Source organism: Neolamprologus multifasciatus, chromosome 19 (assembly GCF_963576455.1).
Source record: "Neolamprologus multifasciatus chromosome 19, fNeoMul1.2, whole genome shotgun sequence".
NCBI classification, from domain to species: domain Eukaryota; kingdom Metazoa; phylum Chordata; class Actinopteri; order Cichliformes; family Cichlidae; genus Neolamprologus; species Neolamprologus multifasciatus.
The window spans coordinates 11,120,284-11,142,814 of NC_140457.1; the positions used below are offsets into that span (position 1 = coordinate 11,120,284).

General features: G+C 41.2%; 1 protein-coding gene across 3 annotated transcripts in view; it reads left to right on the forward strand.

Annotated features, from left to right (window-relative positions):
* The window catches only part of fndc3ba (fibronectin type III domain containing 3Ba), an 86,522-nt gene that overhangs the window by 27,943 nt on the left and 36,048 nt on the right, over positions 1–22,531 (forward strand). For all 3 annotated transcript variants that reach the window (XM_085144109.1, XM_085144110.1, XM_085144111.1), the window contains 5 exons: positions 349–424; positions 15,602–15,678; positions 17,846–18,077; positions 18,253–18,412; positions 19,077–19,207. In XM_085144109.1, the coding sequence (XP_085000235.1) occupies positions 349–424; positions 15,602–15,678; positions 17,846–18,077; positions 18,253–18,412; positions 19,077–19,207 (676 nt within the window). The remainder of the gene's footprint in view (positions 1–348; positions 425–15,601; positions 15,679–17,845; positions 18,078–18,252; positions 18,413–19,076; positions 19,208–22,531) is intronic.

Sequence of the window (22,531 nt, forward strand, 5' to 3'; positions counted from 1 at the left end):
GCTTCCATCTGTCTGTTAAATGCATTTGTGCATACTTGTTTTATTCTTGTAAGAGTGGTTAAAAGATGAAGGTTTTTCTTAAATAAGAGTCTGTGATATGGCAGCAATAGTGTCACCATTAGCTTATCTAACACCTCATTCATATGTGTGAACTCTCTGCCGAACTATGAGAGCCGATGGTTATTGTGTTATGTCACTGCTGCAAGCTCTGCCTAGCTGAGTATCTGTCCTGTTCTGTGATTGCTAAAGAAAAATGTTTAATACAAGCTTTTCCCCTTAAATTATAGATATTTTTGTCACGAGGTTTGATTGATTCTTTTTGTTTGGTTTTCTTATGTGTTCGTGCAGGTGATCCTGGTGCAGGTGAACCCGGGGGAGACGTTTACCATCCGGGCAGAGGACGGCTCACTGCAATGCATCCAGGGTCAGTCCTCTACGATATTATTACGTTATCATATTAACATGTAGCCTGGTGGCCGCTCTGATGTTTGTCACTGTGAGACAGAGTATTACCCATCATTTTAATTATATCCTGGCTGAACAAGATTTAAATGAGATCTTTGGGCTGACTCCTAAAAGTTAAAAACATTTACAGAAAAACAAATAATGTTAATGCAGTCGATGCTTAGAAATCTTTGATTGGTAAATGTGAAAGCAAATAATCGACTTTTACTTTAAGTATTATCCATTATCAGAGAAAACCATAGCAATGTCAAAGGAGTAGCTGTCCAATGAAGTCTCAGAGAGTTTTCAAAAGTCTTCCTTTCTACCTGGTCAGACTTAAATCCCGGACAGTCTGCCAGTACATGGTAGAGCCAACACAGAGAGACAGACATTTCAGTTCTCATGTGTTTGCACATGCAGGCCAGTAAGTTACTTATTTTTAGACAGTCCGTATTAGTGTGACTGTATCATTAACCACCACAATGGCTAACGGTTTAATGGTTTATTTTTTTAATCAGAAAGCCAGGAAATGAAGTGTTTTCCAGCTCGATTTCAACTCTTTTGAAATTCCGAGTGTATATATAGGACTACAAATGCAGAAACTCCAGAAACGGTGAGAACTTTTAGTAGACTGGTCAATAATGCAGGAAGAACTTTGGAAGAGGAAAAGGAAAGCAAGTGGAATGGGATCTAAGGGTGTTATCTCCAAATGAAGTACAGCTAGTTGAAAGCATAGTCTACACAATGACAGATTTAGACAGAGTGGGCAGCCATGGCTTCACTGTGGTTTCATCTGATAGCAGTGCATGAAAAGACTGGAAATATAAGCCACTTAGGATCGCTCAAAGACGGAAGGAGGTGGCAGTAACACAACTCTGCTGAAATTGTGTCTCACTTTGATGATGTCAGAAATGTAACTTTGAAAGGACATCTTTGTTTTCTTCTCAGTCTTTTTCAATCTGCGTCTTCTTCACTCGCTCCTTCTTTTTTTTTCAGCCTTTGAATTTTTTTTCTGTAAGAAAGAAAGACAGACAGCAGTCTCGACTCAGTCACTGTCGCCCATTTATTAAAAAAAACCAAAACAACAAAGACGCATTACCACAACACTGTGTTGTAACAAATGGCATCCCACCACCTTTTCCTCCACCCGCCTTGTAATTCAATTTTCCCCTCAAATCAGAGAGACTGCCCCAGGCAGAGCTATGGGCAGATAAAGCCAGATAGAAACGGTGCATGATTTAATGGATGTATGCAAAGATGGGAAGATACAGTTGCCAGATAAGATAAGTGAATTAGTGACTTGTAGAAAAACAGCTAAACGACAGACGAAAGAATGGTTTAATGTAGAAAGTGGATATATGAGAGGGATACCAGACAGTGATTTGCAAAAAGACACAGTACTGATGCAGCTGGGATCTGCCAGCTTTCTGTTTGTTTGTGTGGCTGCGTGTTTGTACTTGAAAATTTGGCATCGAAGGCACAACGTGTGTCTTTGTGCACCTTTTTGGTGCCTTTTACTACAGTCGCAGACAGCAAATTAGGTGGAACATTACAGGCTTTGAGCCCTCTTTGAATGCAGATATTATTAATGTGAAGGACCACACACGCACAAACACACATACGCACAAACTTTCTCTCTATCTTAGTCGGCAAGAGGTCACTGAGTTTAATGAAAGGTGGAGTGTGGCAGTGTGTTCCGAAGGATAACTGAGTTGCGCTTTAGAGAGACTCGGTGTGATTAGTGAGACCTCAGAGGTTCATGTTCGCGCATGCTTGTGTATTTGTGGCCCTGCTTGTGTGTTTGCATTGCAGTGTACTTGTGTGCAAGTGTGTGCGACAGAGCAAGATTACAGAGACCTCAGGGCACAGCCAGGAACCAGCTTATATATAAAGTAACCTCTGTTTAGCTGCTGCAGTGTGGTACGTGCATGCATGCAAACATGCATATACGTACACACGCAGACATGGATGCTCTGCCAAGGCAGGACCAGCCTGAAGACGTCAACGCAGCAGCCAGAAAAGATTCTTTCATATGAACCACAAGACCTTCCTTCTCCTCTCCTCACTTCTCTTCCCTTCCTTCCTCTCATCATCTTTTCCTGCTACCTCCCTCCCTTTTCCTTTTTATTCCTCTCGTTCATCTGTCTTGACCTTAAGGCAAACCTGGAGCAGAGAAGAGGCTATTGTATTTGCCGGATTGATGTTAAGTACTGCTCATTAACCACACCCCTGCTAACTGCTACAGGCTCAATTATGTTCTTTTATTTTAGCTGAAAGTTTACATAAAATCTTACTAAGGTCCACGAATCCCATAACCTCAGGGCGCATGAAATCCTTTCAGAGCTTTTTTTGTGCATATTGAAATAATTCACAATGCTCTAAAATTTATATTTAAAGACATTTTTTTACCACTTTTCAGATATGTTAGAGATCTGTCTTTACCATCTCTTTTTTTTTGTCCCTTTCTGCGTGTTCCTTGATCCAGTGAAAGACTGTATCTTGACCTGAAATCCTTTCCAGCAACTTATTAGCATCATTTCTGCATGTGTATGACTGCATGTCTCCATCCCTTGTTGAAACAGCATGACCCTTCAGTGATCCAGGGGCCAGATTCATCTGACCCCCCACACACACTCCTACCCTCTCACTGTTCCCACCTTCCCCCTCCTCCCTTTTGCGCCCCCCCCCCCCCACCCCCGTCTGTCCCCCCCATCTGTCCCCCTCCCCCACTAAGACAATTCCCCTGAGCTTTCCCACACTCACATCAAAGGACAAGACTCTCGAGGGTGTGTTAGAGCACCCTGCTCTGGAATGTGAGTGTGTTAATATGCGCTGTGTGCGCGTGTGTGTCTGTGTGTGTTTTACAAGGCTGTGTTGGTTTACTGTGTTGTTTGGTCTTTGTTGGACTTTTACGAGGGATGATGAGGCCAGAGGGTGAAGAGCAGGAAGCTGTGCCCTGCCTGGGAGAATATGACATCATGAAGTTTGGGTGGCACCAGCGTAATTTCTTCTGAAATTTAGGGCGTAGTTGATAATAACCACAAGGTTTAGTTGATTAGTTTTCTAGTTAATGAGTAGTAATCCTGTAAGTCCTCAGTTTACTGGCTGCAGTGTTTTTAAAATGCATTTCAATATAATACATGGGGTTTGTTTGCCTTCGTCTTCTGTGGACATTTGGAATTACCTATACTTCTCTGTTGTAATATAACAAATGTATATGTGAGGCTAAGAAGTATGAGTAGTAACTGTTAGTGTGTCCTTCACAGTGAATGAAGAACTTTCACCTCTTGTATTGCTTAACGCTATGATTTTGGGGTTTTTTAATTGACTGTGCTTGGTGGAGCATGTGTGCTAAGGCTTGTTGTGTTGCTGCATGACCCGCTACCAAAGAACCAAACCGAACATCTGCAAAAGCCAGAGCCATCACCAATGTTCCCTCTAAGCTGAGCATGTGAGCAATCGCGCACTGCTGACACGGGGGAACAGTGGCCAGCACCATGGAACACCGCTCCTCTGATTGAGCATGCTTTGTAGAATGAGGCACTCAAGATCCATTTCACCAGGTTGGTGGCAGTACAAACAAGCAAATGTATCATAAAGAAAGCCTTTAAAGTGGAATATCTGTGAAAAAAGTCTAATAGCCCCACATCCAGGATGTCTTGTTTCCACAGAAACTTTTTTTTGGCACATTGGTACTATGATGGGATTTCAATCGGTAAATTCTTTCCTTAACACAAGAATGGTTGGTTTGGAGCAGTGGTGTCAAATAAAAGGCCTGTGGGCCAGAATCAGCCTGGTGAAGACTTGAATCTAGTGTAGTTTAAAGATTTGGAAAATGTGGAGGTGTACAAAGATTTTGGACTTTCGGCTGTGTTTTACAGTAGTAGCAGTAGTACTTCCCCATTGGCATTCATACTACATGAGTAGTTAAGTAGTAGTAAAATAGTTAAGCAATAGGATGACAATTAAATGGCAGAAATGTTCTTGTTTTTAGAATCTACTATAAAAATGTTGGTTAAATAAAAGGAATTAACCAAAACTTTATGTTTTATAAATACTGGACAGTCTGGACAATGCTGCCAAAATCTTTTCTTTAATTTACACACAGATCATGTAGAAAAACTGGGACGTACTGCTGAAATTGCACTTCGTTTTCTGATATTAAGACATCTCAGGGATCAAATGTTCAGTTAAGTGTTCTTACAGTGAAGGAAAGTGGAGTTTCACTGGTCCAACCCACTTTAGAACAAACTGGGCTGCATGTGGCCCATGATGTAAAGTGAGTTTGACATCCCTGACATCCAGGTTTAGAACATTCTCTGTGTTTTCAATTACATTTCTTTTCTGTCTGTGTTACATAATGCAATTCGGAGAGGTCTATGTGCAAAGTATATTTCACTTCCAACTTTTGGTTTGTGGAATTTTTAACTTGACGGTATAGAACCCAAAGATTATCCTGTGATTCTACATGCTCTTATTTTGTCTTGTCCCTTGAGAGTAGAGAAAGCTCAAATCACACATTTTGTTCTTTTCTTTATTGCTTTTTCTTCCAATTTTCATGGGCCACGAAAAGATTAATGAAACAATTCTTCATATAAGAAATATAATCAAATATAAATGCAGGCTGTTGGGACTTCATATTAAGCCAAAAGAATTGGTTGATGTTTCTCCTTTTACGCTGATTTCTGAATTTGGAATGGATGAATTGCATGCAGTCCACTCTCATTGCTGTTATATTGCAGTGGCATAATGGAAAATGTGGTTCTGGTCTCTGCTGAGGCCTTGTTAGCCCAGGCATTTTTTTTTCTCTGAGAAACAATGGTTATGGTGGACCCTGCCAGTGTTTCTCTGCATCTGGACACAGCAGGGTACTGTATGAATCATGGCAAGATCTGCTGTCTTTTGCCATTAGAGGTGTGCACTCTGCTCATACCTAATCTTTTTGGATCCCCCCGATTGTTACTCTCTTCCCCTGTTCCTTGCTTTTGTCTGTTGTCTTGGATCCAGTTTCGTAAAATTCGATGATTATATTTGTGAAAAAAATGTCGATTGATTATATTATTTTAAACATGGTTTTGTCCTCAAATTTAACAAACCTAAACTTATATGGGAAAAAAGGGGTTGATGGAGGAAATTTAGGTGTAACTCCTCTTTGTTTGTTCTTTGTCTGACTACTCTCTTCATTTATCTCTCCATTTTCCTCAGTTTCAACTTCAGCTTTTTGCCCAGTCTCTCACTGGCTTCACTGTGTCGCTACATCGGGTTATCAAGGTTTTTTTTGACCGGCCTTCTGCACAGAGTGCACACTTCTACACTGCAAACCCTTTGATGTAAATGGAAATAGCTGGTTGAGAGAAATACGGTGGAAAGTCTCAGTCTGTGTTTACACCTTGCCAGATGGTTCTAAACAAGCTGGTGGAGAACACACAAATACATTTTTCACTGAAATCCTTAATTTACGGTAATGTTTTGGACCATCCTGGTGCTGCTTGTAAGCAGGGGTGGTTGTTCGAGGAGCTTTTAACAAGCCTTCCTTGAAATTGGAATACTCAATTTTGTGACAGTAGACTGAATGAAAATTGCTGTGCAATGACAGGTTTGACTGATGTCTGTTATCTAGCTGAACTGTCAGCTAAAAGGATTTATTGTGTTTTTATGCTTTATTTTTGTGGGAAGTGTTCATGCAAGTGTTTCTCAATCTGTTTGCCTTCTTTTTGTCTGTGTGTGATTTGACAAATGAATGCATTTTTTAAATTAATATTGCACTTGCATTTTGCCCAAAGTATAATTAATCCAATAGCCAATTTCCTGTACAGTATATTAATGCCCTAAATTCCCATTTTCTCTGCCTGTGCAGCCTTTCGAGACACTTGCATCCACAGCTTTAAATTGCCTAATGTACTTTTTTGAATTGTTAATCAGTCCCAAGAAAACAGTATCTATATATAAGATCACAGCTTCTCACAGGGTAGAGCGATATGGCTTCTGTTCAACATTGCAAGAATGCTTTTTCTGGAAAACCCAGTGGTTTAAAAACGTTTAATGGAATTGAATATATGCTTCACTAATTAATTCTTCTTCTTCTTCCTCCTCCGTTTAAAGATGTTTTTACTAAATAACGACTAAATCGGTATTGTTGTAGTATGCTTCATATTTCACTGAAAAGAATAAGGATAATGGGTTTGGTCATAAGGTCCCATGGTGCAGAGGGATCTAATAATAGAGAGCTCTTGTGTGTTTGGGTGTGTGCATGCCTTTGTATGCGTTTCATTTTATTATTTTTACCTTGACAGCTGGGCAAAGGAAGACCTTTTTACCTCCAAGACTGTATGCCCTTAGGCAAGGTGTAAAACTAATTCTAGAGGTGTGTTTAGTGTGTGTATGTCTTAACTTGGTGTTAAGTCCTCCTGGTTTTGGGAATCTGGTCGCCATGGGAACGGAATCTCCCTCCAGGTGGTGTGTAATGGAATGCGATCTCTATGTGCCTAGAGAGATCACATTTGTGTGTGTGTGTGTTTGTGTGTGTGGGATACCTGCTTTTTTTCAGCATTTTGCACTGCAAAGTACTTTGTAAGTATCAAAAGGACAGAGATAATTGGTTTGGTTCATTTGATACACGGTGGCTAAAAGCTTGACTTTTCTGTGCGTGGTTTAGATAGAGGCAGAGAGGGAGAGAGAAAAAGAGACTTAATTGTGTATGCCCTGCCCAGTCCTCACTTATAAACTCAATGCCCTCATACAGTAGGGCATGAAAAGGCAGGGGAAAGGAGGGAGGGAGAGATACTGCTGAAATAAAATAGAATGAAGCAAAGTAAATAAAGGAAGACAGGCAGAATGAAAACGAGGCGCAGAGGGAGACCGAGAGAATCACATGCTGCATGTTTGGTCGTGCCTGCTACCATCCATTCTGGGTGAGGCCACTTCCTCTATGACCCCAGCCACCCCTGTGCTGCTGCTGACTTGGTCTGGTCTGCCAGCTCTGGAGAAGGCTGCATTAGGGGAAAGAGAAGGGTGACGAAAACTCTTGAGAATACTGGTTTGTCTTTATATGTAAGACACTGTGAAAGCTGATGCGTGGGCAAACAGCAGCTGAGTACTCACAGATTTTTCCGGAGAAATGGAGAAAAAGAAAGATCTTTTCCAGGGATGAAATTCTTGGCTCTCTTGAAGCTCAGGGTACAGCTGGAGCACTTCTCCCACTCTCCAACCGTATTCCCTCCTTCTCCTCCTCTTCCCTCTCTTTTCACGCTCGGTCACTTCCTCCCTTCTCTCTCTCTGATTCTCGCTGTGTTTCTATATTTTCTTTTTAATTTTAGTCTCATCTTCACAACAATGACACAAGTTTGCTGATTTGCATGTTTTTTTAATGTAAATAAAACCAATCCTAACACTATTAGGAACATTAAAGATATTGCATCTTCTCCACGGGTTGCACATGCTGTTTTTCATATTGGATTCAGTTAGTGTGAAAAGCACTGCACAGCTGTGGAAATTCCACATGTGAATGGACATGGTTTTTTCGATTTTGTAGGGAAACCCCTCTTTTTTTCCCTCCTTGATCTGGTGTTATTGGGCAAAAGTACATGTTAGTTAGTGGGACTTCCATTTAGGAATATAAGGAATAACCAGTTAAGTAATAACTATTTTTTAAAAGATGCTTTTCAGTATTTTTCTTTCCTATGTACAGGTGAAGTACCAACCATATCTTCACCTCTTTGGTTGTTTGATCAACTAACAGCCAGGGGACATGCACACCCACCCTTGCACCACAAACACAGAAACAGTGGAATTCAGCGATGGAGAGCAGGGGAAAGTCCCTGCTAATCTAGGCCTTCCAGTCTCGCCTTCTTTCTTTCCATTGACATTCACACAACTTCTCTTCTCTTCTCTTCTCTTCTCTTCTCTTCTCTTCTCTTCTCTTCTCTTCTCTTCTCTTCTCTTCTCTTCTCTTCTCTTCTCTTCTCTTCTCTTCTCTGCCCTTCCACACTTTCTCTGCTCTCTGTGGTGGACACAAACTTGGTGCTGTTCAGACTGTGACTCATACAGTAGGAATGCCCGACATTAACATGTGGAGAGATAGGAGGAGGAAAGTGAGGGGAGGATGGGAGAGGAGTACAGCCGGGTACAAACGTAGCAGGTTGTGTACAGCAGGGGAAAAAATGGAAAAAAATATGACTCTTAGTGGGTCAAGGTTTAAGGCTTTGATGCATCTTGAGTAGTCAAGTGAGTGAGAATAAGAAAGAAGCAGGGAACCAGAGCAGGAAATGATTATTTGACGCTGTTTACACACTAGCAGCTGTTGCATTTCTCTTTTCTCTCTCTTTCTCTCTCACTCGCTCTCTCCTTAGAGAGAGCAGACATGTAGAGTTGATTAGAGAATGGATATAATGAGTCATCAGTGTCTGGATTGTGTATATTTGTGTGTGCACATGTATTATTGGTTATGCACATCCGAAGTGTTTGTGCGTGTCTACAAGCATGTATACTTCCGTGCACGACCGGACAAGTGATAAGTGAAGTATGCTGGACCCATGCAGTGTATGTGTGTTGCATGGTTACCAGTCCCAAAACAATTGTATCTAAAGGCATGTGAATAGTCTCGTGATAAAACTGGAAAAAGCAAGATTGGTGTGCGTGTTTGTTTGTTATTATGTCTGGCGTTGAATTAACGCATGTGTGTCTTAGTTTGTTGTTTGTTGCGTGTGCCAAGGTGACCGTGGTTTTGTCAGTGTGCATTATCCAAATGTCAGTGTGTTCTACAAATTAGTTGCGTATGAGCAATCATGTCTTTATGCGCAGTGCCCAGGTGGGTATCTGGCCACTTGCGCGCTGTTGTTAAGATGTGTTTGCCATAGTTTATGAGGGCTTTTGCGTGTTCGTGCACATTTGGGTGCCTGTGAGTGTGTGCACAGCTGCAAGGGTGTGTGTTTGCACATGTTAAGATCTCGAGAACAAAGCGTGGCTGGGCTCAGTGTCCCTCCAGACATTACGTTGCTCTCCTTTGGAGCAGACCCAGCAGCAGAAGTAGGTCGGCCGACGGCGCTCCTCCTCTAGGTGGGGGAGAACTGGCAAGAGATCTGGGTTGGGTGGAGGTATGGGCTGGCACACAGGCTACATACTCAACACTACACAGATTTAGGCTTGTATGCTTAGAGGCTGTTTACACAGTTATCAGGACAGGATAAGACGTAGATGTTAACATTATTTTGAAAAATGTAACCCTTGGGATAAATTGGGGGCCGTTTTCCCCCCCCCAACATGTTATCACACTCAAGAAGATTTGGTCTTTAAAAGTTAAAATTGTCCCAGAGCTATTGTTCATGTTAAAAAATATATATTTTTGTCACAGGAGCAGTATATAAGATTTGATAACAAAGCTGAAAATTTGGAAAGTTGGAATAATAATAAAAAAAAGGACTATTTGATTTATAATAACGCACATATGTTTTCTATTGCTTTGGGGCTTTTGGGTGTTAAACACTTAAATTGCTGCTGCTGTCTTGGCAGGTCCTCACCCACACTTGAGCTCATTGAAACTAATCTGCATAACTAAAAGCTACATAAGTAAAAAAAAACAAAACAAAAAAAGCCAAAGTTTCTCAAAAGAATAGTTTCAGTCGCAAATTGATTGACCACTATGGAATATTTTAAATAGATGCATGATATATATGTTTTGGTTTTTTTTTTACAAATTATACATAGATTACTATTTAGATATAGCTGTAGATATATGTGAATATATTTTTGACATGTATGTTATTCTTATTACTGTCAGATTAGCGTTTACCTATTGAGTCGGATGCAGCATTAATCTTAAAAAAAAATCTAAGAATTGAAGCTGGATATGAGCACAGCCACAGGGTTAACTGGAGAGACAAAACTGAAAAAGCAGAAGAAGGTTATACTTGGACTTCAATATTGTCACAAATAGGGACAAGGATGACAACCTCAGCTAGTGCCTATGGGCAGGCAACCACAGGTGGAGCTGAAAATCTCAGTGCACAAGTCTGGCTCTTTTGTTTCGTAGGAAATGTTCAAGCCATCAGATTCCAAAACCATTTAAATGAAAGCTTTAATAGCCCAACTTCATTTTGTGCAAGTTGGGGTGGAAACTTATTGGGTTATTATTTTATTTTTCATATGTACGGACAGGAGAAACATGAGCTTGAGCCAATGGACTAATAAAATATAGTGCTGGTTTTACAAGCCTTATTGCTTCTACTTTAGCTCATAACGTGCTGATGTCAGATCCTAATGAAGTCATCATGGCACTGATATTCATCAGCTGGCACAAGCGATAATACTTTCTGCTTGTTTTCTTATGATGCCATTATGCAACTTTGAGTTTAGAAGTTCAAAGAAGCTCAGTCATATTAAGGAATGTGCTTACATGTACCTGCATACACACTACAGTATGTACTTAAGATATGACCCAGTGTTCAAATGTAGAAACTGCCCAACTTTTGATTTACATTCCACAGCAAATCAGCAGCTTGCTTAAATTACAGTCTGTGCTGCAAACACAGAACATGGGCTCAGGATCAGAAGTGTGAATATGTGCTTCTTTATACTCGTTTGTAGAGGACTTTTTTTGGGGGGGGGGGTTTGACATGCAAAGCTAGTTTTTCTGTCACACTGTAGTGTGTAAGTGTCATGAGGGCAGAGGACTTGGGGCAGAGCAGCACAGGAAGTTCTGACTTCCTCCTCCATCACTGAGAAACCCTCGCCGTGGCAAAGATGTCCGGTGGAGTTGACTCACCGGAGATTTATTGTAGGGCTGTAACTTGTGTATTAGTGTGTATCTTTGTACACAGTGTATATGTAGTACACTGTGTAGTTCTGAATCTTTCTCCCATGTTTCCACCTTAAGCAATCTCTCTCTTACTCTTCTTATTGTCTTATATTTTTTATTGCACTTCCCATCACGGTCCACGTTTCGTTCCATCTTTCTCCGAGTCCTTTCCACTGTGGAAGCTTCTAGTGCCCAAATCAGCTGACTACAAAACATCTTTGGGCAGCTGCTGCTTGCTTTTGCATGTTTTTTCTTTTCAATGCATAAATTAGCATTCAGCGTTGACATGACAATTGGCTCTTTAGTGTTCATGCATGTGTGTATTTTGTGTGCGCATGGATTGGCCAGGCAGTAGAGGAAACTGTCGTGGGAGTGTCCTTTGCAGCTCCTAGGACAGATAACATTACCCCGCTGATGCTTACATAACTTCCAGGCAACGCCACGTCACAAGTGACCCAGACACACACATACACAGTTGCTCCCACATAAACATACACAAACTGGTACATTTGTACCTATGTCGATAAAACAGCTGCCTCCACGAGGCTCTGATTGTGTGATACAAAGGTTGTATGTCTGTGACTGTGATGTGCTTTTAAGATAAAGGAAAATCATTTCTAGAAATCTTTCTAGAAATGATTTTTGTGTGTGTGTGTGTGTGTGTGTGTGTGTGTGTGTGTGTGTCTCTGTTATCGGGAAATCCATTTGTGGCTAGTTGTTCTCTATGTAGGTCATGTTGCAAACAGGCTCCTTCGGTTTAATACCAGTATCACAGACACACACACACACTTGTGCACATATGCTTTCCCATGAGGGTCTGTGTTTCCTTCCAATGTGGTAACCACATGTTTAGTGATGAAGGAAATGAAGGGAAAGAGAGAAAGTGGTTCGCTTATTTCTAGAAGCTGATTATTGCTTCATTCTGCTGGAAAAAGCAAGATGCTAATACACACCGTCGGGTTACACTAACTGTCAGCAGTGTTGGCCCATCAACAAACGTGTGTTTATGCAGTGTGTATAAGTTATTTCGTTACTACAGAGGTAAGTAATTGATCGTGTGTCAGGCCACATTTTTGTCTTGCAGCATTTTTGTTGTGTTTAGGGGGCCCTGCCACAGCTGTTAAAGACAGCTGTAACATGTAACATCTGAAGTGTTGCATCATCTTCTTAGTCTGTGTCTGTGTATGTACATGAATGTATGTATGAGGAGCTGCACAAAAATACAGTTTGTGTGTGTGTGTTTGTTTGTCTACATGTGTCTTTGTGAATGAGAGTGTTTGTTGTGTGTGTGTGGATGAGACGGGATGCTTATTATGGGCATGTGTATATATTTTCATGTGTAATTCTTCAGTGACAAATACTAGACTTTTGAAGGTGGCACTTTAAAAATAAAGTCTCTAAATGTATTTTAGACAGAATTAATTTAGTGATCTGAATATGTTCTGCGTTTTCAGTAAGTTTGAGTTTTTTGTTGCTATGAGTTTTTTTATTTTCATTTCTTTTTTCTGTGTCATTAAATGTAATTATTTTGTGTTTCACTTCACTACACTTGTTGTTCATGATGACATTGGGTTTTTTTGTTTTGTTTTTTTTTTGTTATTTGACACCTTTCTAACCATTCCTCTGTATTGCACAGAGTGTGTCATGGTTGTGCAATTTCTATCTCTGTTCTGTGCAATACAAAACATACTTTGTATTAATTCCTGTGGTCCTCTTTGATTTCTTGAAGCAGAGTCTGTCAAACTAGAATATGTCATTGACCACCAGATGAACCCCCACATTAGACCACAGACCTCAGATTTATTTCATTAACCCTTCCAGTCAGGACTGCTTAGTTCCTGCTGTGGAAGCAACTTGTTTGCAGTGTTCTTTATCAGCAAACATAAGCAAGATATAAACCTACCCTCAGACACTGCTTTCCATTATGTGATGGCTTCTGAACTTGTTGGCTTCATGTCAGAATGACGACCATTGTCACAAAGTGGCAACAGCAGTCTGACTAGGTTGGGCATAGTAACATTTATGTCAATGAGCCAGAAATGTTACATATCACATTCCTGATTGCCTTGCATACATCAAAAATGTTAAGCTTTGCCTTAACTTTGTTAACATGTTATCAATGATTATTAGCAACCATAATATCATAGCTGGAGGTGTTTTTAATTTGTAAATGTCAATGAGTCCATTAAGGCAAAGAGAAGCCTAGAGATACCTTTGACAACAAGAAATAGCAAATGTGTGTATGTCTGATTTTTGAGAGTTTTTCAAAACAGTAGGCTCACAACAGAGCAATATTTCCTCAGAGGAATTAAACTAGTCTTTGCAGCTCTGATTGTCTCTTGTTGTGGTTCATTACACGTGCTATTTAGAAGGTAGAGTCATATCATTGCATGCCATCTAGGATATGACTTGATATCTCATCTCTGCCATGACCTCTCTTTAACTCAGAGGCGGAAGAAGCAACAGATGGAAGATGAGAAGCGGAAAAGCAAAGGGGAGCGGGGTTGGTTAGCTGTGTTGTCTAGGATTCCAGTAGGATTAGGCAGAGGAAGTTGTGACTCTATTCGTGGTGCTTAAAGGGTAGAGCTGGGGGTGAGACCAGAGAGTGACGTTACCACAGTGTGAATCAAGGACCACAGTGAGTTATTTGTACATTTGCGCACAAACAAACACGATTGAAAGCCTTTTGATGGACACATACAAACGTGTGATTATCTCGGGCTTTTGTGAATGAAAGTCAGTCTAATATTGTATGACTTGACAGCTCTGTGTGTGTGTGTGTGTGTGTGTGTGTGTGTGTGTGTGTGTGTGTGTGTGTGTGTGTGTGTGTGTGTGTGTGTGTGTGTGTGTGTGTGTGTGTGTGTGTGTGTGTGTGTGTGTGTGTTGAATAGCAGGACAAAGAGTGTCTTGTATTTTGCCAATGGTTTGGGGGGTAGTTAGGCTTGTTGGGTCCAGTCCTGGGGGCCAGGGATGGGAATGTTCAGTGTGTGTGTGACTGGAGGAATGCTGCTGTTTGCTGAGTGAAGAGCACAGAGGCAGCAGAGACTGTCCAAACACATGTCTGTTTGCCAAGTGTGTGTGCGTGTCTGAGTGACGATGCCTGAGAGTGTGTGTGTGTGATTGGGGCAGTGTGTGAGTAAGAGGGGAAAGTGTGCTATGAGCAGTGGTGGAAAGAGGTGTAGAGCAGCTCTGTGTGTGTTTCCCCATGCTATGACCTTCTATTCAATGGAGACTTTCATATGCAGTTCTAGTCTCCATGGTAGGGGAGCAGACTAGACTGAAAGAGGCCTGTCTCTTCATACCTGTGACCTACTCACCGCACACACAAACAGACACACACACACACACATTAATCCACATTTCAGACTTTGCTCAGGTTGTATTTCTGTGTGTAGGTGGGTGTGTGTTTACTGTACTGTTACCTGTTTGTTTGGCTGATGGAGGGCTGATGTGAAGGACAGAGAAAAGATGATAAAGATCATTGATGAAGTATGGAAAGGATAAACTTAGTAAGGAAGGCAAGGATCAAATGAGTAATATTGGAGGGAAGAAAGGATGTGAGTAATAACAGAAGCTAGGGAAAGAGGAGAAAGCCCTGAAAAAACAGTCTGTGAAGTATGGAGGTAGAGGGTAAAGCAGCTGAAAAGATAAAAAATAGCCCTTTAATGGAGACTAGATTTTAGAATAGTCAACAAGTATGTAAGTGTTGTCAGCTTGGGAAAAAAATGTTAATGTGTCTTCATAGTAGCATGTGTGCTTGGAGGTAGTGAAGGCCTCTGTGCAGTGTGATTTATTCTGAGGCTAGGTCTGCTTCCAGCTGTCCCGACGGGGTCCCAATGACTTTAACAGGCGCAGACCTCCATCACAGAAAGACAGAGGAAGAGGGAGACGGGGAGACTTTTTTTTGGAGGGGGGTATTTAGACAGTGGAAAAGTCAACATCATTTTCAGTCTGCTAATTCTATTTAGATTCGCATACTTCTCCTTCAGTGTAGAAACCTCATTTCTCAGTAAGCAGCCATGTACCCTTATTTTTTATACCTATAATTATCATAATAGTACTGCTGAATAGCCAGTGACAAGGAAAAGGGTTGCTTATATTTATGTGTGAGCTGTTTGAGATTATACAAGCAGATTTGAAGGGAAGAGACTCTTATTTTTAAGTGGTTAATTACCTTTACTTCCTAGTATCTTCATACTGTGGGACTAAGTAACTATAGTGCTTAATATAAAATAACACAGCCCAACCTTCAGCGTATCTGTCTACTTTATGTCCTCGCATGTGAACTGCCAACTGATGAATGTAAATGAGAATTTATCTAAGCATTAGCCTGGTTGAGTAAATAATTCTTCTCCTTCCTCACAGGTCCTGCTGAGGTTCCCATGATGTCCCCAAATGGGTCGATCCCTCCCATCCACGTCCCCCCAGGCTACATCTCACAGGTTAGTTTATTTTGTGTGTGTATTTTTCCTCAGTTTGATACTCTTTGACGTATTTTTTATGTTTATCGTGTTTGGGTTGTGTGGGAGAGTTTGAGTAAAGAAAAAAAAAACGGACTCAGGGGGAGACTTGTGCATGGAGTATGAGCATGCACGACTACAGTAAATTAGCTAGTGTTTCTCATTTCTCCACCAAAAAGAGGCTTCTTTAAGTAATAAAAATGCAGATATTTCTTCATTTAATATATTTTAAGGTAAATTTACCCAGTGTTCATTTATTTTTTCAGTTCACTCAATTAGTCTGCCTGAAGACTGTTTCAGCATGTTGGTTCTTGTCACTGGAAAATTGTTATGATGCTGTAAATGGAAATAAATCAAATCAAACTCATGCGTTAACAGTAAAAAGTAGTTGCGTTAGAGTCCAAAACTGGAGAATATAGCAGCATAGCATATTTCTATGCACTGGCCGGTTGATAGACTAAGCAATTTGTACTTGTATAGTGTTTTATCGAACAGCTATCAGAAGTGGGTCTAGTAGTCATTAGTAAAGGATGCAGATAGGTTTTTTTAGCCTGTGCTCGACCCCCACAAAAGTCACTTATTCTGTCTGTCGTAGAGAAGCAACCACGCTGGTCTTCTTGACCCAACAGAGCACCAAGCAGTACTTGCTGAATTTGGAGTTTTAGGTTCAATTAATATTTGAGTCCTCTACAGGAACAGTGTATGCACTTTCTCTATTAGATAACAACACCAGGACAATGAGAAAAAGAAGGGAAAAAGAAGTCAATAAACTATCCTCACAAGATTTCAAAAAAATCCTGTGGTTTGTCTGTTGGCGAGATTGTGCTCTTACCCAACGGAGGTCGGGTCATTGGCTCACCGTGGGTGTGTGTTTGTGTGTGTGTGGTTGTGTGTGAGTAGGGACTGAGCCAAGCCTGAGCGGGAAACACTGTCACTGTTAGATAAACAAGCATGATACGGGAGACAGGCATTCATTGGGCAAAATTTTTTTTGGAAGGGGGGATTAGGGTTGCACGAAGGGGTGAAAGGAGAAAGAGCACTGCTGTGGTGGACAGTAGTGTGTTGAAGTAGTTGTGTCTTATGTGTCTAAAGTGCTCATGTGTATGTGTGTCCTCTGGGAGTTTTCACTAATGCCTGCAATGTAATGCCATGTGTGTTTGTGGGTGCTTCATATTTGGAATGTGCGTGTCCTTGCCAATAAATGTGCGCGCGTGTAGGCCTGGTCTGCATATACTCCTGCAGAGACTTTGCCCTTGTTTTTCTGTAAACACATCGTTTTTTCATGTGCAGCAGAGGGGATGAAAGGGCAGAGCACGGGCCTCCTCCTCTGCATCTATTTGCTCCCTCTCAAGGTTTTTCTCACATCAGATTAGTTTTGTAACTCTCTTCCTCCCCTCCCGACCCTCTTTCATTCCCCACCATCTTTCTTTGTGTGGTGTCTGTTGCTTCTCAGTTTGTGTGGGGATTTCACGGTGGTGTTATTTAGTGTATGTGTGTGTGTGAGAGACAGTGTGCGGTGTTGTTGTTGTTAGGGACCAGCAGATGACTTCCCCCTCGCTGCAGGGAGTGTGTGTTTGCTCTCTTCTTGGAATGCAGTCCTGTGAAAGTATCTGAATAGTTGGAATGTGTGTGTCTGTATCTGTGTCCGAGTGAAAATGAATACATGTTTGGAATCTATGCTAATTTCAGGCAGTTCTCTGAAGCTTGTTGCCAGAAAAATGTGCAGGCCATCTAAGGACACGTTACAGCATTTGTTTTTCATTGCTTTAAGGGACCGCACATCCTGTTGGTACACGCTCAGCTGTCAGATAAATCATGCAGTTAATTCTTTTATTAAATATCCACCATTTAACAGACAGAGCACCTGCTCTTGTAAAATAATGGGCAGTGAAGTACTCTTGGCATGATGGGCAATTCACTCAGTTCTCTGAATCACTTGGCTTAAATTAAAGCCAGCGCTATCTGAGGAACCTTTACTCAACAGTATATAAAGCAGTCAAAGGCAGTGTGCACTTTTCAAGTCTTGCGTGATTTGTAGGTACTAAAATTCAGGCGCACAGACGCACATTTCTTAGTCTTTTAGGCTTTTTAAAAATTTTATTTTCATGTTCTGTGAACCCATACTTAGCTTTTCTCCTCTCTCCCACAGGTGCTGGAAGATACCACAGGGGTCCGCCGAGTGGTTGTGACCCCCCAGTCTCCGGAGTGCTACCCTCCCTCCTACTCTCCAGCTCTCTCCCCCACACATCACCTGCCGCCATACCTGCCTCACCCTCACTTCATCCCCAACTCTCACTCTTTCTATCCTCCCGTCAGCCCCGGGGAGCTGCCTCCCCATCAGTACTACCAACACCACCTTCCCCCCATGTACGGCGATCCAGGTACTCGTGCTGACTGAACACAGGCCATCTGCAAAAACAAAAAAAAAAGCAAAAAAAACAAAAAAACAAATCAGATTTTGACATTGAGTTCAAACTCAGTTACGAATATGCGCCACACAATCTGCACGGTACGAAATTTAACATGAAATATTTTCTATGCTCTTCTTCCTTGCAGAAATCATCCCAGTTTATGGGATGTCAAACTTCATAGGGAGGGAGGATACATACAGTAAGCCACAACCTAAAAAGTTAAAGGAACCGAGACAGAATCGAGTCAATTCTCCTCCCTCTACTCCCTATAAGGGCAGCCTTGGGCCAGCACACAATGGATACAGGTGATCATCATTTATGAAATGCGCTTTAAGATTGGCCAACTCATTAATGGTTAGACTTCTGAAGGCACGATGTTGATGATTTATATATTCATTTAATTTTTTATGTCATTATATGTAGGTAATATAAAAATCAGTTAACTAAGCTGTGTAAAATTTTAATGTGTTAGCTGTTCATTTGGAATAAGAATGGACCTGTTTTCACATGTACGCCTGAGTGCTAGTAATTACATGCTGCAGCTGCAAATGTCCAAATAAGTGAACTCTACCCCACACCTTTCCTAATACAAAGTTAGAGCACACAGTTATTTGAAGCATTCACAGGGATTACATAGGCATCATGTGTTAACCTCAGCTGCAAAAAGTACACCCAATATTAGTGTGAAAATCCATAAACACAAACACAACCTTGTTCTGTAGACTTTGCCCATGTGTGAAAACAGCTCATGTGAAGGAATCTTTTGCTAGGAATTTTTTTCTTTCTTTTTTTCTATTTTCCACACACTTATTTAGTTAGTATTTTTATTGAAGGGAAAGGTGAACAGCTCATTTGGTCACTGCAGTTTTTGGTTGCAACTGAGCAAAGGGTGTATGATTTATATACTTCTTGTTTTATGTCTTTTATGTAAATACAATGAATTCTGTTGTGATTTTCTTCGGGATGCAGCAACAAATCACACGGCCCAACGCTCGGGTCAGCGGGGTCTGGTGGTGGAGTTGGCAGTCCAGGAGGGAAGAAGCCAGAGAGACGGCTCCGCAGCAGTCCGCGAAACGGTGAACCAGACACACACACACAAGGTAGGACTTGCACAAACACAAGGGCATGAGAGAGACTAGTACCCACTGTCAATGAATATTTTTCTGTCTTAAATGTATACATCGATATAGTTCAAATAGTTTCAAATAGAAAAAAACTCAATAAGTAACATTAAACACAGATGTTGACATCAATGAGTCCTGACACAAACTTGCATCACAGACATACAGACAAGTATAAAAGAGTTAAATCAAAATATCATATTTCAGTGTATCCGCTTATCGCAAGATCTGAGACTCCAAATCAAAAGAAAGGAGACAGTCTCAATGTGAGCATTTTAAAGTTTAAATATCTGCTCAACAGAAAATGTCACTGCAGTCTCTTTATTTTCCAAATAATAGACATGTCACCATGCAACAAGATCATCTTTTATGTGTGAATAATTAGTGTTCTCTGTGACATTTCTGTCTTGCTCTGTGTGACTTACTTTGTCCTCTTTAACCTCAGTGCCCCTCTGCATTCAATTAAATCAAATAAAACAACCTTTGCGCCTCTCTTTCTATCACTGTCCCTTTTTTTTTTGTCACACAGAAAGAAATGAATGGATGAATGCAGCCTCACCGAGGTGAAGGGATAGGGGGTTGTGGGCGGGGAGGTGGAGAAAGGGGGTAAGGGTTGTCTGGGTAAGCACATAGCTGAATCTGTCTCTGAGCGCTATCATTTTACCCTTGCTACAATACCGGCCTTGTTGGTGAAGGCTTAGCCGTGGGGGGGATGGTTGAGAGAGGGGTGAGAGAGATGGGGGAGGGTGGAGTCACATACCTGTGGAGCCCTGCTTGAGATGAAGGAGACCTTTGAGCGCTGAGATTTAGATACCGCAGCTAAGCCTTATCGCTCAGACACACATGAACATCAGCACATGTGCAAAGACATTAAGGCACACATACACATGCGGTTCTTCTTTAATGGCAGGTCTTTTGAGGCATAAGATGAATGTCTGAGCTGTTAAAAATGACAGAATATTTCATTTATGCACACACACACACACACACACACACACACACACACACACACACACACACAAAGTGATGTTTGTGAAGGTGATGACAGAAACATAAAGTGAGACATAAATTGATTGACTGTACTTGTCAGGCTCTTTTAAATTTACCCTCCCCATAAAACTTCGGCTTAGTCACTCACAGCATGGTGCAGGATCACAGGGATCTTCCAGCTGGGTTTGGTGTGGAGATGCTGATCAGGCACAACATTAAAACCACTTGTCCAATATTATGTGGGCTTCTTTTGTCATGGCAAAACAGCTCTGGCTTGTCAGGGAGTGAACACTGGATCACTTAAGGAAAGGGAAGGGGTGCCTTCAGAACAGATCTGGGATGTCAAATTTATTTTACATTTTGTGCCACATGTAATCCATTTTGATTTTAAGTGGGCTAGATGAGCAAAACTCCACTTTCTGTCAGTGTAAAGATATTTATATACTCATTTAATCCTTGAGATATCTTAACATAAAATGAGAAAGTGCAATTTCAGCAGCACATCTCAGTTTTTCTACAAAAGTAAATTACAATTTGTTATTACAAGTGTGTTTTTTTTTACACATGTATTGTAATTAAATGTGTAGTTTTACAATTTGCATGTGTGAAATTGCAGAGAAGGTTCCGGTAGCTCACTGCCCAGAGTTTCCCATATTTATAAAAAAGTTTTTGTTTATTGATGACTTTATTTATTTTTTAAACCAAATTTCTATTGTAGACAATGAAAAACAGGAACGTTGCTCTCATTTAATTTTTTATCTGTTACTTAGCTCCTTTGGTATGTAGTATGAATGGCTTTGGATAGGTCTTAATCAGTACAAAAAGTTGTACAAATTCTAAAAATAGAGTCCAAAGATTTATGCTTTTCCAAAGTCGTCCACCAGGCCACACTGGATGTCTTTGCTGGGGATGATTTTGCCTCCAGGCCCTTATGTTTGACACTCCTGTTTTAGACAGATAAGTTACATCCTACACATGCGTGATCAGATTGGGAATTGGGGAGTTTAGAGGCTGGGTCAACAACTTGAATCCTTTGTTTGTGTTTCTGAGCCAATTTTTTGGGGGGGAGACGTTGTCTGCTGCGGTGACCACTACCATTGGTTAGTTCATTTAATAAACACAGATCTGCAGCATTGCTTAGGCAGGTGCTGTGTTTCAAAGAACCATGTTAGGAATATAAATTTACTGCCAGAATATTGCATTGAATATTGAGTTTGTTTTCCACATCCATGCAATGTTGGTGAGTGGAATTTTGTTTTTGTTGCTCACAGCACTGAAAAATGATCTTTAAAAAAATGTAACAGCACCACCAACTCCATCCAGGAAAATGTCCACATAACACAATCAAACTTGTACACTGGACTTTGTTAGTATGGAAACTACTTCCTTTTTACATTTTTTCACAATAATAGTCATTATAATAATTTAGAAAAGGAAAAAAAGGAAAAAAAGAAGAAGATTTTTATTCAACTCATTCAAACACGTACACACTAAAGAGCTAACACATCTGTACACATGCAAGTTGACATCTGCAAATGCAAACCAAAACCAAACATCTTATTGCGCTGCAACAAAGGGAGATTGCGCAGCTTACAGTACACACACACACGTGTGCGCGCACACACTAGAGGGAATTAGCTAAAATCAGCCACAGGATGAAAAGGGAAGTGAGATCAACATCTCAGCTTATGGGATTCATAGTTTCATGTGCCACATACTGTACAACCCAAACAACCATAACACTCTTGACAGATAGGAGCATGTCAGCGTGTCATTTGTTGTTTGGTCTACCAGGGTCTCAGTACAGGGCTGGAGATCAGGCTGAGTCAGCTGGATATATCACACAACACACTCGCACACCAACACACAACCACACATATGCTCAAACACCCCGTGACTGGGCTTCCTGTAAAACAATCAGACCACGAGGCTCCAGAGGATAGGGGGGCAAACGGTGAGAAAGGGGGTGGAATGCTGGATTTGAAGGACAGATGAGAGAGGACAGAGATGGATGCAAGGTTCTCTTTATCGCAGAGAAGGCAGAGATGGAAAGACAGAGAGGCGCAAAGTTAAAGAGCAGAGTACAAACATTCCGACAAAGTTGCTCCTTGGCCCGATGCATCCAAGTCAAGTCCAATCCAGAATACCACACACACACACACCACACATAGCCGCCTACGCTTTGCCCTTGATGCCCTTGCTTTATGTGTGTGTGTGTGTGTGTGGCTGTTGCCCCAGTGCCAGCAAGGCAGCAGGCTTACTTGGCCAGCAGACCGTCCATTCTCTAGTAAAGCCAGCTCTACAGGCCCTTTT